Here is an 18,443-nt window from a genome sequence, read left to right on the forward strand (position 1 = left end):
ATTCATGCCACCTTTCAGGAATAGATTGCATAATTTTTAAATTTTTTTACAAAGTGAAATAATAATACATATGTTCGAGTAACAACATACTTGGCTCTATGTCCAATATAAACAAAGTAGACTAGGTTTGAATAAAATTGGTAACAAAGTCACACATGGAAAACCTTTCTCTGGAGATTTTTCTTTATCTGGGAATGCTGAAAATTAGTTATGCCACTGAACATAAAAAATCAACACTAAGTCCCAAATCTCTGCTTATATTGGCTTTTGAATACTTCAAACTGCCTAAGGTACAGTCAGCCAGTCCTGAAATGCATACTTAAATACGATTCACTGGCTTCCTGTCTGTCTGGAGATGTCAACAGATTGTAAATTACAAAATTCCCTTTGGGTTGGGGGCTTGCACCTGCAAGCCAACTTAGTCATCAAATAGATCTTTTTTCTGTTCTCCAAAAGGCTGCTTCATTCTGGTTTCCATGAACTCTATACCACTCCACACTTTTATTTTGTCTATGAGGTTTTCACACATTTATAGTATTTTCCACTCCCTTCCAACTACAAGATTTCAGAGTTTTAGAATGGGGTAGCTGTTGTTCTCAAACTAATTAAGGGTCACACTAAAGAGACCAAGAAGGTAGTATCCACTAAAATCATATCCTCATACCTTTATACCCCAGTGATAATGAAAGTAGGGTGAATATTCAAAGGGCAACATATTTTCGTCTCATTTTTTTTTTGAAAAAAGTGATAGGGAACAGATCTTACGGTTAATGACTTTGTGATGAGGTTTTAGGAATGGATTTCTCATTTTTCTGGCACTTGACACAGTTTTTGAGCTCTAGGTAAAATAGCTAAGTCCCCAAACTGAGGCCTGAACTAGAAAATTTACTCAAACTATTTAGTAGTCTAGAGTTTTCAAACAAAAGACATCTGGATCCTATTTTACTAGGGTTAGAGGGACAAATTTTACAGCCTAGTGCGAGAAACTGCCCTTTTTAAGGCATATAACAGACAGTTTATAGATTCCTGCAAGATAATTTTTTCCTCATTTATCTTCCGTTTTAAAGCAATTTAAAGATTGATTTAGATTTGGAAGGAAATTTCAACCATGTGAAAGTATATGATGTTCTCAGCAGTTAGTTCAAGTGCTTTAAATAGGATGGGTCAGTTAATCATCTTTGTATAAGAATATTTTTTTCTTTTAAGTAAGATTTCCTTTTAAAAGGTCATGAATTAAAATCAGAAATTAAAGAAAATGTTCCGAAAGTATATTTCTTTTAAATGGTCATAAATTTTGCTCCAAATCAAGGAAATACTAAAAAATAAAATTCATAAGAAACTCCACTATACCACTGATTATTGATTATGACCCCAAACGAAAATATCAAAAGTTTTTTTTTACTTCTATTATAAGGATCATCTTAATTCTACAGTCAAAAAATGTTGAATTTATACTAACTTTGTTTTCAGCAATGAATATCAAAGCACTGTCATTAAAAATATCTTTGAGGTTTTATTAACTTGCTTTTATACAGTTTTACTTTTCACAAGTCAAACACATATTTTATATTCAGAAACTGATATTTTTCTGAAATATTAGCAGAGGGATTTCACTCTCCAGTGATGATAGCTCTATTTAGTTGAAAATAAAAGGAAGTTTTACCCATGAGAACAAAAACAAGTGGTCTCATTCAGCAATCTCAGAACTCAGAGAAGCCCACAGCTCCAAAGGAGCTTCACTAAGTGTCCCCAGAGAGGAAAACATGGCAGAGAATCAGAAACTCACTGGGAATCATTTTCAAAGTGATGCTTATGGTTTTAAAATTATGTTTATATAAACTGGAAAAGTGTTTAGAATCAAATATAAGAATACATCATCTACCAATGATGAAAAACACAAAACTCACAAGATTGTACTGGAGACTTCATTAAGGTCTAAACTCATCTGCTCTGTGTGCAAATTACTGTTGTGATTATTGAGAGCTCTCCCAAAATCACTTCTAGTTTTACCTAAAACTGTTTTAAGTCATTAATTTGTATAATCCTCTATGGGTTTGTGAGAAGTACAAATGTAAGCATTTAGATATATGTTTAATGTATATAAGGCAAAATTTAGGAGTAAAATTAGATTAAGAGAAATTTCCCTTTTTTCTTTCAACTAATTATGCTTCAACACAGGGGTAAAACAGTAAGATCTGAGTTTATTGGGTTGCCGTTTGTAAAACATATTTGAATTTGCAACAAAATAAAAAAAACTTTAAATGTATGCAGAGAGAAACTTAGACATTCTTACTTAAATGTTCAATCTATCCTACTGGTATTCAACTGTTTACCATCATGTCACATACTAAAATAATAGTAGCACCATGAATAATTTATTAGGATTTTTTTTTATTGCTGAAAGTACAGAATACTTCACACCATCCAAGTGAGTAAAGAAGATAAAAGGCCAAATTTACAAATTAAATATTTTAATGTAAGGGTTATCTTAATCCTTATGGAACTTCTTTTGTAAAATCCATAATTTATTTTTTGGTAATGTGAATAATTACTGCTTTTATCAGGTTGTGTGGAAATGAAGCATGGTCAGAAATGGAACAAACCCAAATCACAATTTTAAAATATTTGGGTGGGAGGAACTCTTCACATAATGTATCACCTTGAAAATGACAAGGCCATTATAATTCACTTTCATTAACCAAGATTTTAATTTGTTTTACATCCTGCAACAAGGGGCAATTTATGCCAGACTCGGAGCTGGAGGAAAGGTGATTCTTAAAGGCATTTTATAATTGGGCAGCTTGTCTTCTTCTTTGATGACTTGGCTATAATTAAAATGTTTATTCAGCGGGCTCCCTAATCACAGTGCTCACTTAATATAATATATAATAACAATATATAAAATAAAAACTAGAAATAAGGCAAATGCTATAAACTTAAATGGGAGGAAAATTTATAAATCCCACCTAATTCTAGAGATAGTATAACCCCGTCTGTTTACTTCTGTATCACAACTTTCAGAAGCAAGAGGCTTATCTGATGAAATATTTAGAATATTTAAGTAACAAAATTATATTTGGCATTTTAGAGTATTCTAATGTGATAATCAACTAAAAAAAGTTTTTTGTCTATTCTCTCTTTAAGTAGGAACGCTAGACAATCCATATTTCTTTTACTTGAATATTTCCTTGGCAGCAGTTCATTTATTGAAATTTTATTTAGTTTGATTTCCTACCCCTTGTATTTTTAACTTCCCCCCCTTTTTTTTTTTTGAGAGGGAGTCTTGCTCTGTCGCCCAGGCTGGAGTGCAGTGGTGCAATCTAGGCTCACTGCAAGCTCCACCTCCCGGGTTCACGCCATTCTCCTACCTCAGCCTCTGGAGTAGCTGGGACTACAGGCGCCCGCCACCACACCCGGCTAATTTTTTGCATTTTTAGTAGAGACAGGGTTTCATCCTGTTAGGATGGTCTCGATCTCCTGACCTTGTGATCCGCCCGCCTCGGCCTCCCAAAGTGCTGGGATTACAGGCATGAGCCACAGCGCTCCGCCAACTTCCTCTTTCTTAAGCAATAGATGCTGAGTCCTTGGTTTTCACTTGACTCAAGGCCATTTGTCTTCCAGCCCAGAAGCCCCAAGGTGGGTGGGGGAGTAGGAGTGGCAGGGTCCTAGAAGCAAGAGGTATATCTTTATCCTGCTCCGTCACAGAAGCCAAGTATGTGGCAGCAATGATAGAGAACAAAGTCCTAAGAAACAGCCAGATGCCACAAGTTTGAACTATGCCTGAGCAGTAGACATCTGAGAGGACCAAGACTAGAGAGTTCTCCCCCAGAGGCCTTCCCACAATTAACTGGGAAGAGCGTGGGGTAAATAGAAAAATCTTCACGTCTCAAATTGTTTTTTTTTACTCCATGTTGAGGTAAGACTCAAAAATATTTAATTTGAATTGAAAAACATTAAAGCAATCTTTTGCACACCGAATTATTGTGGCAAAATGAAATTTATACCTGATGCACAATTCACGAAGATTATATTGATACGATGATTTAAAGAACTTGAGGTTACATATTCTGATTACAGGTTAATTTTCTATTGGATCAAAGAAAGGTCTATTAATTGGCAGCAAGTTTTCTAGCCATGTTGTAAATCGCTGGTGTGTTCACCTATTTTTTCTTGATTTTATTAATAAATTCTTTGAGAATGTTCATTCAGTGTTAGTTCTCACTTTATCTTACTTGTTCATCTGATCTCAACCCTAAAAGTATACCCAGATGTGGATAAGAAACCATTTTCTAATTAATCTAGAATTTTTAATTTGCATCAAGACTTCTTCAAACATTTGTATCTTCATTTCTTGTTCTTTGGGCTTCCTGGACTGGCCAGAAGCCCTGTCTGATGGTATGCAAGATAATAAATGGGAAAACATGAAACCAAAGCAAGTTGCTTTAGCTAAGAGTTCCTTCCTCTGCTTATTTAGCTATGATTTCTGCAATTAATTCTTGTTTTTCCTTCCTAGAGGAAAAAAACAGGTTTCAAAGATGCTTCTACATAAGGATAACATTCTATGTCTTTTTCTAATAAAAATGTAGATAATTTTAAAACTATCATCCCAGTCAGAAGTGGAAACTAAAAGAGCAAAGTGTTGAATGCGGGAAATGAAGAAAAGGAATAAAAAGGGAGGCTGAAAATTATTAAAAAGTAAAAAGGAAGCAAGGAGGTGAAGGAGGAGGAAGATAGACAGAATATGGGAATAGACTTTCCGCTAAGGAGAACTGTCATATAAAACTGCACGTACAATGTCCTCACCCCACCCAGGAAAGTTTTGGAGGGAAAATGTATTTTATTAAAGGATATTAGCAAATGCTTAGACATAGTGGCTTTGACAACAAGATCTTGAGGTTAGGGATATTGGTGGCACGCTTTTAATTTGGTCAACTGCTGCCCTCAAGAAGTTCATATTATCATCGCGAATGAGTAGATTCTCAACATCCAGGTTAAACATTAGCAATGAAAAGCCAGCAAGCTTCTGTGTTGCTTGGATGCTGAAATCGTCTATGTCTTGACATAGTTGCAGTGGTTTGACCTACCTGGCTGCAATCCGGCCAAGCTCTAGCAGACAGAGACACACTTCTCTGGGTTGCTTGTGGAGGACTGAAAGACAAGACAGAGGTGAACACCTTCACAATAGAAGGAATAAGCAGCTCAACAGCACAGGCTTGCCAATGACCCTCATTCCTTGTGCTCCCAGGAAAGGAACTAGTCTTCATTCTGACAGTCATAGAACCCATCCCATACCTCAATACACCTAGCTCTACTAAAGGCTTAAATTAGTTTTCAAAACGCTGCCTATGCTTCCTCGAAAGCTATTCGTCTCAGGAACTCTCACCCCAGAAATCTCAGGAAACCCTCAGGAAATCTCACCCTAAAAATGTTTTATTCAATTAATTAATACTGGTACGTCAATATTGGATGCCTACATAGCTGTAATTATGATACCTGTCAACAATTGATATTTAAAAACACAAATCACAACTATGGAGCAACGGCTAGCCATTTTAATATCATGGGCCTACCTCCAACAATAATTTTAGCAGGAAAAAAAATGAAATAAGGATAAACATTTTATACTACATTCCTTTGTTATCCTCCAAAGATAAATGTCAAAGTGAGACCCTGTCACTTCATGTACTCTTCTAATCAAATCTGATTAAATAATATTTTAGAAAGAAACAATTTCAACTGACTGAATTTTGGAAATACGTACCAAGGCACCATCAGCCAGTTTTGCCCATCACAGAAGCAAATTAGAAGGCTGTACTTTGAATTGATATTTCTATTATAATATAATGTGACTAATTAGTGCATTTGCTTACGGATAGACATTCAGTAATGTTGACAAATCATGCTTGCTTTTGTCAAGTCTACAAGAAGAGCATGTAAAAGAGCATATTATTCTCTTTTTTAAGCAAAATGTGGGGATTTTTACAATGTTCTTTTATTCATCACTGAATAAAGATAAGAGAGATTGGAAAAAATTTGCACTGAGAACAGTCTTACACTGATACATAGTATTCTAAAAAAGGAAAATATTAGCTTATTGATTGTTTATTGATAGACTTTAAGAAAAAGAGCAATATTGCTTTTATTCTTAAACACAGAATTCCATAATAATTTAACTTTCCAGTATTATTCTATTCACTTAAATATTCTAGTTCCTTCTTTCTACAGATTATGATAGTGGCAATATTTGATCCACTGACAGCACAGTGGAATTTGCTGGGTGTGTGTAGTAAATAGAATAAACACTTTTACCTGATAGTAAAAGTATGTGATTTCATTTGGTTTTAAGGAGACATCCAAATGTATTATTATTTGGTTATAAAATGGCATTTTAAAGCTTTTAAAATAAATTTGAATCCTACCAGAATTCTAATCCCACCATTACATTTTAAATCCCATAACCGATTATGGAAAATCTGAATTGCAGGATATTTCTATTACTGATAACACAAATTTTAGATTGAGATGACCATTAGTAAATTGTCACAAAGTACTAGTCAGGGAATTTTTAATTGCTTTTAATTAAAAGGGCTTAAAATGAAGATATTTACTACCTCCAGTTTCAAATGTACTACAAGTTGACTGTGGATAGAATGATATCAACTTCATAAGGTTTAGTATATTAAATAAATTCCAGCACAAAGTAACACAAGGGCTGTAATACCACACAAGCATCAATTTCATACAGAGAACAATAACACATATTACAAAACAGAAACAAACAAATGAAAATGGACATTCTTGTATAGATCATCAATTCCTTTCTGATTCAGACTTTTTTTTTAACATATCCATGGTACAAAATAACAAAAAGGGAGTTTTGAGTGGGAGAAAGAAGGATATAAAAACTGAGGAGAGGAGGACTTTTAAAACTAATGTCCTCATCCTAAGGTAAAAGCTGTGTGAAGCAGTGGCTATAGCATCAAGAGCTTTGGATACAATGTCATGCATTTCTTGATGACAAGAGTGTCAAAATATAAAAACTATTAGTTAACTGACTAAATTGTGTCAATGTGAAGCTAATAACCAACTATAAAAGATAATACCTGATAAAAATGGTTCTTTAACCAACTTACTGTACATATGCTGAATACCAATTTGGAAAATAAAATTCATTCTGAAGAAAAATAATAATGTGAGTGCTATAAGAAAGACAATTTCACATGTAGGATGCATCAATATTGTGTATTTCTTTGCTTCTTCATTTGCCAATTTAAAACAGCTTTTGCATGCCAAAACTCAATATAAACTCTATCGTAGACTCATTAGAAAAGCAGTTTGGCAAACTGAGAAGAAACTGCATGATTTTCCATTTTATTTCCTTAATAGAATCAGCCCATTAAAATTTAAGACAGATAAACCTCTTCCCCAGCATCATTTCTTAGGAAAATGCTAACAGAAAACAGGTGTTTTACTTTCACTTCTTTGTGTAAATATTGCCTTTTTATAAAGCAATAAAATTGCTTTAAAGCACATCTGTAATATTACCTCATATGTTAATAGTTTTTCAGATAACGAATATACCAAGCCTGGCCACTAATGGACAAAAAAAAAAGGAATGATTGGTGACCAGTAAGCAATGACTAAGACAAATCTGTAGAGTTGCATAACTTAACGCAATACTTAGAACAGAGAAAGGCCTTAGTGACTACTATGCCTTGTAAGACAAGGAAGATGATGGTTATGGGTTATATGGTTATGTGGCGGTGGTGATAGGGGTTGTGATGATGAACAAACTTAATAAAGGCTAAAGTTTTACCTAGCATCTTTAGAAAAGGCAAGAATTTAAATCATGCAAATGTTAAATTGCAAAAGCAAGCACTCTTACCTTATTGCTATAAAATGTAAATTCAAATGTCTGTATGTAGTATCTATATTATACTAAAAAGGTGACTTTGGTAGTGGCACTAGAGCAAGTTCTAAACTAAAGTTAATAGATGAAAAGAGGCCGGGCACGGTGGCTCACGCCTGTAATTCCAGCACTTTGGGAGGCCAAGGCGGGCAGATCACGAGGTCAGGAGATCGAGACCATCCTGGCTAACATGGTGAAACCCCGTCTCTACTAAAAAATGCAAAAAAAATTAGCCAGGCGTGGTAGTGGGCGCCTGTAGTCCCAGCTACTTGGGAGGCTGAGGTAGGAGAATGGCGTAAACCTGGGAGGCGGAGCGTGCAGTGAGCCGAGATTGCGCCACTGCACTCCAGCCTGGGCGACAGAGTGAGACTCCGTCTCAAAAAAAAAAAAAAAAAAAGATGAAAAGAGTATAATGGTTGCGTAATTCAAGCCACAAAGATCTGGGTGTGAGTATGAGCACTAATACTTGCTGGTCATATTATTTTGGGAGGTTATTCTGCAAAACCACATTTTTCTGCAGGAAAACAATAGTGCCCACCTCATAATATTTTTGTGATGATTAAACAAAATAATATTTACTGTTATGCTTAGCACAGTACTTGGCACATAGAAAATACCAGCCCAATGTTAGTTTTATATTTTTTTCTTTTCATTATTATTTTATTTGGTTTAGTCGATTAATATTAATTCACTTTTTTCCCTGTAAGCACTTTTTGTGCATCATAATGTTTCAGTTACTAGACAGTGAGGGAAACGCTAGAATGAAGAGAAGATTACTGTTAGGAGAACTAATTTAGATGGGTTCTATTATAATGAGTATATTTTAAATTTTTATCTTTTATATTATATCAGATATAGTTAATTCTGAATTTAACCAAACTTCAGGTTAAATGAGTCGATTTGGCCAACATGTAAAGATATAAAGCAGATATCCTTCAGCAATTACAAGTTGATGCTAAGTACAAAGTTCAAGTAACAATTGCATAAGGACACATGTCAGTTTTTGAAACACCTTTAATTTTCTTTTGTGATTAAACTTTTCCTTTAATTTTCTTTTGTGATTAAAATAATTTAGTAGAGTTCACTTTTATTAATTTTTTTATGTAATTATATATTGTCTATTTTAGAAGATAAAATAACTGAATGTATACCTTTGTCAAGATAATTAGACAGGCAACTTTCATTGTACTGTGTTTGTACTAAGGCCCTTGCATGCAGTCATATGTACTACTCATTTTAAGCACATTTCGTCATTTATCTTTTTCAAAAGAACGTCCAGTTACATTAAAACTTATAGGAGGAGACATTTTCCCCACTTTATCATTGTAACATTAACAAGGCCTTTTGCTTTGAGTTGGGATAGAAGAGAGGATTGCTGTAGCTTTCCTCTGAACAAATTCTCTTCAAAACAAATAAAGAGCTCTCTAGTCAATGGTGATTATTACACAAATGGTTTTATCATTGGCGGCTTCTTTTTAAATAATCAAAACCATTTCAAGAAAAGCATAATGTAAAACACCTCTGGGAAAAGTAACACAGGTTTCCATTCAAAAATATGTGGCAAGAGACTCAATCTCATAACCTAGATTCTATAAAAAAAAAAAAAAAATCTCATGGGCATCAAATGTCAAATGGAATGCTGCTAGCTCCAGGAATAGAAAATGAAGCCTTCCACTAAAGCAAGAGGGTAGAATTTCAATGTCACAGAATCTGCAAGGATAAAATGCATTAGACCATGAATGTATACTTTAGCTAAATATATTAAGTTTTAACAGATGGGCAAAGAAATGAAAGCATGAAAAATTGTATTGTCCATTCGGTTTCTATATAACTAGAGGTTATAACATTAATGGTAATGTTGAAAAAAATCGCTTTTTAGCCTTTTATTTAGTAAGGAAACTTGAAAAAATATACTTTTGGATAAATGTTCACTTATAAAAATATTATAAATTAATGGCTGCCTATTTTCCCAGAGTACAGAATTGGTTCTAATATGCCAAGGAGAGTGGTATAGTAGAAGACATAGTAAGCTAGAAGTCAGAAGAATTGGGTTCTACTTAAGGCTAATTTCTTCAACTCTAAAACAAGTGCCATGTCTTCTACTTGCTCTTCTTTATAAGGTAACCATATGGTTAAGAACACATGGTACCTGGTAAACACTCAATAAATGTTACTCTCTTGCATTAAAATGTGACCCACAGACCAGCAGTATTGGGATGGCATGGGAGCTTATTAAAAATGCAAATTTGAGGCCCTATCCAGCTCTAATAATCAGAAACTACATTTAAACAAATTTTCCAGGTGATACGTATATCCACTAAAGTTTGATAAGTACTGCATTAATCAATGTTATAATAATAAATAGTAGTTATAATTCCTACATATGTTTTGCTGAAAATATTTAAGTGTGCTTTGATATATGTAACGTGCCCTACAAATGTGAAGGATAACAATGGTGGTGGTGATGATGATGATGATGATGATGATGATGATGATAAATGGAGGGGAAATAATGCGAATGTTGGATTAGCCCTTAATAAATATTATAGGCATTTCTCTCCTGCCGGAAGCTATAAGATACATAAAAACTTTCATGCTTCCCAAGAAAGTGAAGACAGTCACAAACTACTCTCTATGTCATGTCACTCTGAGTAAGACCCACACAAAAATCTGTGAGGTTAAATGTAGGTGATAAATAGGGATAGCAATTTAGGGGCTATAAAACTGATCTGAGGCTGACGAGAAGAAGGAAAAAGCAAACAAAGAAGAATCTCACAAGCTCAATAATGATGTGTGTGAATATCTACATTTCTCAGAATCACCAGTAAGAATGATTTAAAATAGAATATGGCATCCATATAAATCATTTGAACAAGGAGTGTCCATTCATAATCTCATCAGTAATGGAAGCCCTACAGAATATAATGAATTTCATTGCCTTTGCCCCAGAGTTGAGAAATATCCTGGAAAAAAGAGCACTCTTTCTTCCTCTAGCACCCAGCACCCAGGTTAAAATAATGGATTAAGCCACTATCACTCAGAATAGCAATCAGAGGTGAGTCTTTTCTAAGTTGGTATATATTTTTTCCTTTTGCTTGAAATAATTCTAATAACATCTAAAATGAATGCAGACGAAGTATATGTTTCTATAACTGATGGGGCATGATTTTTGAAGGTGAATGGAGCTGAATTCAAACTGTAGCTGGGCCGTTTAAAAGTTGTGTAACATTGGGTAAGGGATTTAATTGCTCCCTCCTGCATCTTCCCTGGCTTAGGGGAGAGGGCCAGATTTGAAAAGGGTTTTCTGAGTTCCAGAGTAAAAGTGAATTGAAATGCTAATGAAGTATGTACTTCATAAAACAAAAATGTGTTAAAAAAAAAGTCTAAAAGAAAATGATCCTGGGAAAGAAATTAATATAAATAATCCAGGGCTGAATGAGTATCCTGAAATTATTATCATAAATTAATACTCATAAAAGTAATATAGCTTTTTTCCCACAAAAATACTCTTATGGTCTTCAATATAGACAAAAACAAGAATAAGGAGTGATTTATCAAACACTTACAGGCAGGCATAGATTCTTTTTCTGATGCAACATGTGACTTTAAGAAATGAAATGGAAAATGCTAATATTTAAAAATCCACACACAAACCTTTTTACTTCAGGTAGACAATGTTTGCCTCTGAAGCAAAATGCTCACAATGTTCAACAAAACAAAAAAATTTGTAAAATTCCTCATCAGGATGATGCATCAAAAGAAGACAGTACCACACAGCAAACACAAACACAGAAAATAAATTTTTTAAAAAGTTATACTCAAACAAATCACACACATTTGCATGCTACACTGCAGATAGCAAACCCTTTTCTTGTTGAGTAGATTCTTTCTCAGAGAAATAGATGAAGCATAGTCACTGGCCTCCAAATCCTATAATTATCCAATAACATAATGATATTGACACAATTATAGCAAGCAAATACTTCCCCATCCCTTTTTTCGCCATCTCCCAGCTCACCAGAATGTGTATAAATAAAACAAAATAAACAAATTTCTAGGAAAAAGAGTTAACTTGACAATTTCTAAATTGATAGGCCAATGTAAATTACAAATAATAAACTGTACAGAAAGACTAGCAGTAATTTAGGAAAATGTTTACTTAAAATATTTCTTAGTAAAAAATGACATAAAAGCATCAATTTCATGATTCATAATTGAAAACTCTTTTTAAGCTTGAAAATAAAGTATAGATTTCTGATCTTAATTTAAATTGTAAAACTTAGCCCCATAAAAACACTCAAGATCATTTTAGAAAACGTGGTTAAATTATTTATTTAAATGAACATTTGAAAAATTACTAAACTTACTGTTAGGAAGATTATTGATTAATAGAGTCCAATAACTTTTCCATTTCGGTGAAACTGAAAATATAAATACTTTCACACCTAGAGCCTTCTATAGCTATATATATTTTTAACTCTACAACTAAAAGTTAATTTCTTATAAAATAATTATTGGGGTCTATTTTGTTTACAGACTGATCAACTACATACTTTCGAACTCAAGAAAATACTTATGTTCATCTTTTTAACTTAAAGCACAATCCTAAATATTTTAAAGGAATCTAATGAAACTGTTATTCATCTTAATGTATCAGAGTAATGAAAAGAAATGTTTCTCTTGTCACTTATATGCCAACATGGTTTGAACAGCAGGGGTCAGAGTGAATATTATATATAGACCTTTATGGTTACAACATGCTCCGCAGACCACACAAAAACCTTTGTTATGATACAACATAGAATTCTGTAATCACTTAAAGTACCAGTTTAACTTCAACAATGGGAAAAATTCTCTTAATATACTGATGTATAAAATTTTATGTCAATAGATCTCTAGGCTAATTGGTCCAATTGCATCATAATATAAATCAATTGTTCATGTTTCAGATTAGATACCATAATTCTTCACTATCTTAAGTTTATTAATAGATAATTGAAGAAAATGATATAATTTACAACCTAATTACTATTTATTTTTCCTTCAAATTCTGAATGTGAAATTTTATTGTTAAATATAGATACAAATGGGTGACCTCATGTTAATCATATATCATATTTTCCCATATCCTTAAATAGTTTCAAGAATATTATCTTTGGACGGCATCTATGGATGACTACAATTTGTTTAAGCTGCTACCAAATATCATAGGTTCCAGCTGTTTTTTTTTTTAATGTTTCAGTAGACATTTCTGGTTCCTATCTCTACTAATTGCCTTTTAATACATTTTTGGAAGCAGAACAACTTAATCAAAGTGTATAAATACTTCTGAGATCTTTGATATAAAATTGCCTTCCAAAGAAAGCATGCCAATTTCCAATTTTCTTCAGCAATGTATGGAAGATTCTGATATAATATATACTTACCAATACCAACTGTATAATTTTCTTAATTTAGCTATTATTTCATAGCTTTTATTCACATCTACCTTATTACTAAAGTGTCCAACATTTTAATATCTTAATTGGATTTGTATAAGTCTTTTGCAAATAGGTTCTTCATGTCCACTTTTCTATGGGTTTATTTCTGAAACATTTCAGGATGTAGCAAACATATGATCTAAGAACTGACATTTTACAGAGGAAAAATTATCTCTAAAGAATGTCACAGAGTATAAATTACAGGTTAAACCCTGTATGTGGCACAGGAGGTTATCTGCCAAGCATAAAAAAGACAAGAAGCATGACATAAACATATGGAATTAGTTGCCCTCCCTTCTCCCCAGTTCATCACTTGCACACCTTCCCTCACCCTCTGAGGTTTCTTGCCATTAGCTGTTGTGAAAAGAGAACAGTGAGTTGTGAATCAAGATCCTCTGACAAATAATTGTACAAAAAAGCACTGCAACAGAGGGTAGCATATCAGTTGCCACAAAGATAAGGATGCTTTATGCAGGCAAAGACCTTTGAACAGCTAAACACAGAAGCCTCTTCATACAAACTCAGTACAGTGATCTACTTTATCATTCAAACACATTTTTCCCATTCATCAGAACATCTTTTCATTTTATTTGCTGTTCAAAACACCAGGACACAAAGGATGTGTTTCATCCTCTGTGCCACTGAAATGAAATCTTGAGGTTAAAAAAAAAAAAAAGCCTTGCCCCAAATTTCCTTTCAAAAGTGAAGTGTGAAAAGACATCAAGCAGAGGACATGGTGTTATTGTTGCAAGAAAGTCAATTCTGCAAGTAGAGTCCAAAGCCATCAGCAGCGGCTCAATCTCTTCCTCACCCACAATGAATATTTAAAACAAAACAAGGAGAAAGGATTCCACTTGTGGAGATGGAACTTCTTATTGTCCTTCCTCCTGATTATCATGAACATTTATGAGCACAGCTGTTTCCTTTCTCTGACTAATCCTAAAGTCAATGCCATAATATTGACCCCCTTCTATTACATCCCTAGAGCCTATTATATATCACTTTGGGTTCTATTCTGAGCAGGAGAAATTGCAAATTTATCTTTTCATTGAGCAGCAACTGGAAAACCTAACTAATTAATTTAACTTGGTATTGAGAAGTTTACAAAAGATTTTTAAATTTTTATAGCCTTTAAAATTTGTACAAAAATTTTTGTACAATTATATATATAATATATATAAATTATGGGTTTTTTATAATGTCAGAATATATTTTTTCAAACAGGCTGAAGAAGTAGGCCATCTAAAAGTTCTTCCTGACATAATTTTATTTGCTATAGAGTATGCATTTATATACCAGGGTCATTATATAAGTTGCTTTAAACTTTATAATTTTAGGGTAAAATGCATCATTATTTGAATGGGGTTTTTAAAAGCCATCAAAGTAAATACACATTAGAACCTTCACCTATAGTGCTATTTCTAGCAGAGAGGATTTAGTATTAGATGGACTCTTCTTGGTGTCCACAGGAAAATTTCATTAGTTCAAACAACAAAAGAAGTCATGGGCAATGAGAAAATGAGACAAGACCATATTTACATTCATAGCTTTTATTAACCAATTTAGCCTATAGTAATCACTGAGAAAATGCTTCTTTAATGAAAAATTGTACAATGAACAAACTAGCAAATTAACGATAGTTTCCCCATGTGATTGTTCTTTGGCAATTCAGAGGCACTGTAGAATTTTAAATCGTGATGTTAATTGTCCACACATGCAGAGTGTACGCCTTGTTACTAAGATTTGATTTTATGGCTACATATTTTTACAAGATCTTAACATTTACCAGATCTTGTAAGCAATTTTATTTAATTGTTTGTGCAAATAATTCTTCTACACCCCCTTCCTATAATCCTCCACTCACATGGTTTCCTACAAACCTGAAAGTTAAAATTGATCTGTAAATTAACCACAGGACTGAAAAACAGGTATTATCCATATACGCACACATCTTCCACTAAATTTTTTTACTTTGATATGAGGAAATTGTAATAATAATCAAAAGCTGATTTATTTACTGAGCATTTCATGAGCACACTATTGTGTACAGCAGACTACTGTGAGATTATTCTGTTTCCTTTTTTTTATTCAGGTCTAGCATATTCCCCCAGGCTAAATTTATGCTGTTCCCATCTTTGCTAAGAGAATTTTCAGAAATTTGATGGTATTTCTTTGCCATATCACACCAACTCCTCTGAGAACAAATACAGATTTCCTTAAGCACATAAAATGAGTAAGATTTCAACTGTTTCCATAAATTTCCTAGGTTACGCATGGGAATGGGGCCTAGGGGCAATAGGCATTTTGGCTGTTTGGAAGGTAATTTGTATACTTGTTCTCTCTGAAGGATGCTTCCTTACTTCGATACTAATATTTGGTATTATATGACCTATTAAATTGATTTTTAAGGCTTCAGGCAAAAAGAAAGCAAAGTTTTTTTCTCTAGATGTCTCCTTTCTCAACTTGGTTGCATTTTGCAAAAATGAGCCTTTAGTTCTAATATTTTACATATTTGAGTTGTACTGTGGTGGAGGCTACATGGAAAGTTTGAACATGTTATCCTAGTGTATGGAGTGGTATTGAAACACTGAATGCTCCAATGTATGTTTTCTTCCAAAGAAATAAGCTCATTCTATGATTTGGAAGTGACTTTGCCTAAATTCAATCAGAAACAGCTACAGAAATCTACAGTTATCTCAGTAGGTGTAGGCACTAAGGTATCTGTCTTTTAATTCAACATCTTTGATGATATTAATCTCTTGTTATCTTGCCTGATTTTTAACTCACTAAAAATAAATAAATGAATGAATAATCTGTAGTCTCAATAAAGGTAGAGCTTATGGGCAATAGCGTTTCCATACTGTTGTAGAGGTGAAAAGACAAGAGTGCTCTCTATGGCTAGAACATGCACAGCTATCCTTTAATCCAGATCAAAGCCTGGGGGTAAAATTTGGCCCTCTGTTTTCCAAATATCCACAATTTTGCACCAATTTTGCACTAATGGCCCTTATATTTAGCTTGAAGAATTGTGCTACTTCTGTTTCTATTCTTGTATCCATGAGGTAACCAATAGTAAGAGGGCATATTCATTTTTCTACCTTCAAAGTATCAAGTTAGCAGCAAACCTGCAAGATTTCAACAAACTCAGACTTTTTAAGCTAATAATCTGCAAAATGACGTCATACAAAAAACTTTTTGTTGGCTTTACTGACAAAGACAAAAGATAATTTATCTTATCAACTAAATTTCTGAAGTTAATACATACCCAAACCTTCCGATTCAAATAGACACGTTTCATCCACCCCTAAATCTCGGCACCAGGATAAGAAATTTGCTGTATTGTCTCGGGCAAAAAAGGAGCCCGAGGGTGCACTGGCTTTGCATGGGATCTTCTTCAACGGTAGATTCTGAAAAATAAAGAAATTCGTTCTAGGAGAAATCTGTCAAAGTTAGGACGATGATGTTTTAAAAACATGTTTTCAACAAAATGCTTTGGAATGACCTCATGCCAATAAGTAGGTTTGCAAAGAACCCTAGAAAGGAAATATAATGCTATTCAATTAACCTGGCAGTAAGGGACAGAAAATCTGTTTCTGCAAGCATATATCCTTTTCTTTTTAGTACCTAGGAGTAAAGATAGTTAAGTACTTTTCTTGGCTCAGGCTGCTGCTTCTCTTTCTCTTCTATAATTTTTATGGCCTTCCCTTTCATCTAAGCATTCTATCAGTATTTTTCACAAAGTACTTATAAATGTATTTCTCATTGGTGAAAGAGGAATGGGAGAAATACGAATATATTATATGAATATGATATACATATAACATATATACGCCTGCATTCTTAGAGGTATAAACACATACTGTAAAAATTACACAAGAATTATAAAGTCAAAAGAGAGCAGCGGAATTATTTAACATCACAAGTCTCAGCCATCAATACCAAGAAAGGAAAATGTTAAAAAATAATGTAATGATAACATTTGCTGGGTATGGTGGCTCATGCCTGTAATCCCAGCACTTTGGGAGGCCGAGGCAGGAGGATTGGAGTCCAGGAGTTTGTGACTAACCTGGGCAACATAATGATATCCTATCTCTACAAATAAAAATAAAAATTAGCCAGGTATTGTGTGCATCTATGGTCCCAGCTACTTGGGGAGCTGAGGCAGGAGGATTGCCTGAGCCCAGGAAGTTGAGGCTGCAGTAGGTGTATCATGTAGTACATGGTGTATCATGCAGTAGGTGTAACCTTTATCATGCCACCGCACTCCAACTCAGGTGACAGAGTGAGATGTTCTATCAAAAATATAACATTCTACAGACTTTTTTCCAGACTATTTTCTTTTAAACCACAGGATATAGTGATAGCATATAATACAAACATAATTCTGGTCTGAACTCTGCTATCTGACCTTGAAATGCATGGTTTACATTCTGCATCATTTCTATTCTGGGATAAGAACGTGCTTAAGATAAGGGTGGGGGTGAACCTGGATAGACTTTTCTGTTAACCATCTCGTAAAATTTTAAGCAGGAAATCTCCCTTGGAACCATACCAAGTGTTATCTTTTTTCTTTAATGGAACATAAATTATGTCCATGACATTCCATGAAGCTGAAGAATGTAATTCTTTGTGATGTGAAAGAATGAGCATGCCGGCGACAGAGCGAGACTCTGTCTCACAAAAAAAACAAAAAAAAAACAAAAAAAGCCAATGAGCACGCCTTCAGGTGAGCTAGGCTACATAGGACTTTGCCTCAACAAGCAAAAAAATCAAGGGAGAAGCACTTTGTGATTAAAATTTATAAAATCGTTCTTATATTCACAGTGAACCCTTAAATACAACCAAAATATTGTTGATTGTTGAACTCATTTACAAGGATGGTTATAAAAAAATAAAATAATGGCTTAGGTGGATTGGTGAAGCCTGCCAACATGCAACTCTTACTGGAGTTCTTACTAGAGTTCCAGGGATTTTGTGGTAATACATAGTAACTTAAACATTCAGTTACCACATCACTCAAAATGGGTGTCTCTCTAATCTCAAAGATCCATCTC

General features: G+C 33.8%; 1 protein-coding gene across 6 annotated transcripts in view; it reads right to left on the reverse strand.

The window, feature by feature from the left end:
* GAS2 (growth arrest specific 2) overlaps positions 1–18,443 on the reverse strand; it is a 166,889-nt gene that overhangs the window by 72,856 nt on the left and 75,590 nt on the right. For all 6 annotated transcript variants that reach the window (XM_063641903.1, XM_055282120.2, XM_055282119.2 and 3 more), the window contains 2 exons: positions 16,655–16,796; positions 5,085–5,148 (listed from right to left, as the gene is read on the reverse strand). In XM_063641903.1, coding sequence (XP_063497973.1) covers positions 5,085–5,148; positions 16,655–16,796 — 206 coding nt within the window. The remainder of the gene's footprint in view (positions 1–5,084; positions 5,149–16,654; positions 16,797–18,443) is intronic.

This window comes from Symphalangus syndactylus, chromosome 6, assembly GCF_028878055.3.
Source record: "Symphalangus syndactylus isolate Jambi chromosome 6, NHGRI_mSymSyn1-v2.1_pri, whole genome shotgun sequence".
In the NCBI taxonomy this organism is placed as follows: Eukaryota; Metazoa; Chordata; class Mammalia; order Primates; family Hylobatidae; genus Symphalangus; species Symphalangus syndactylus.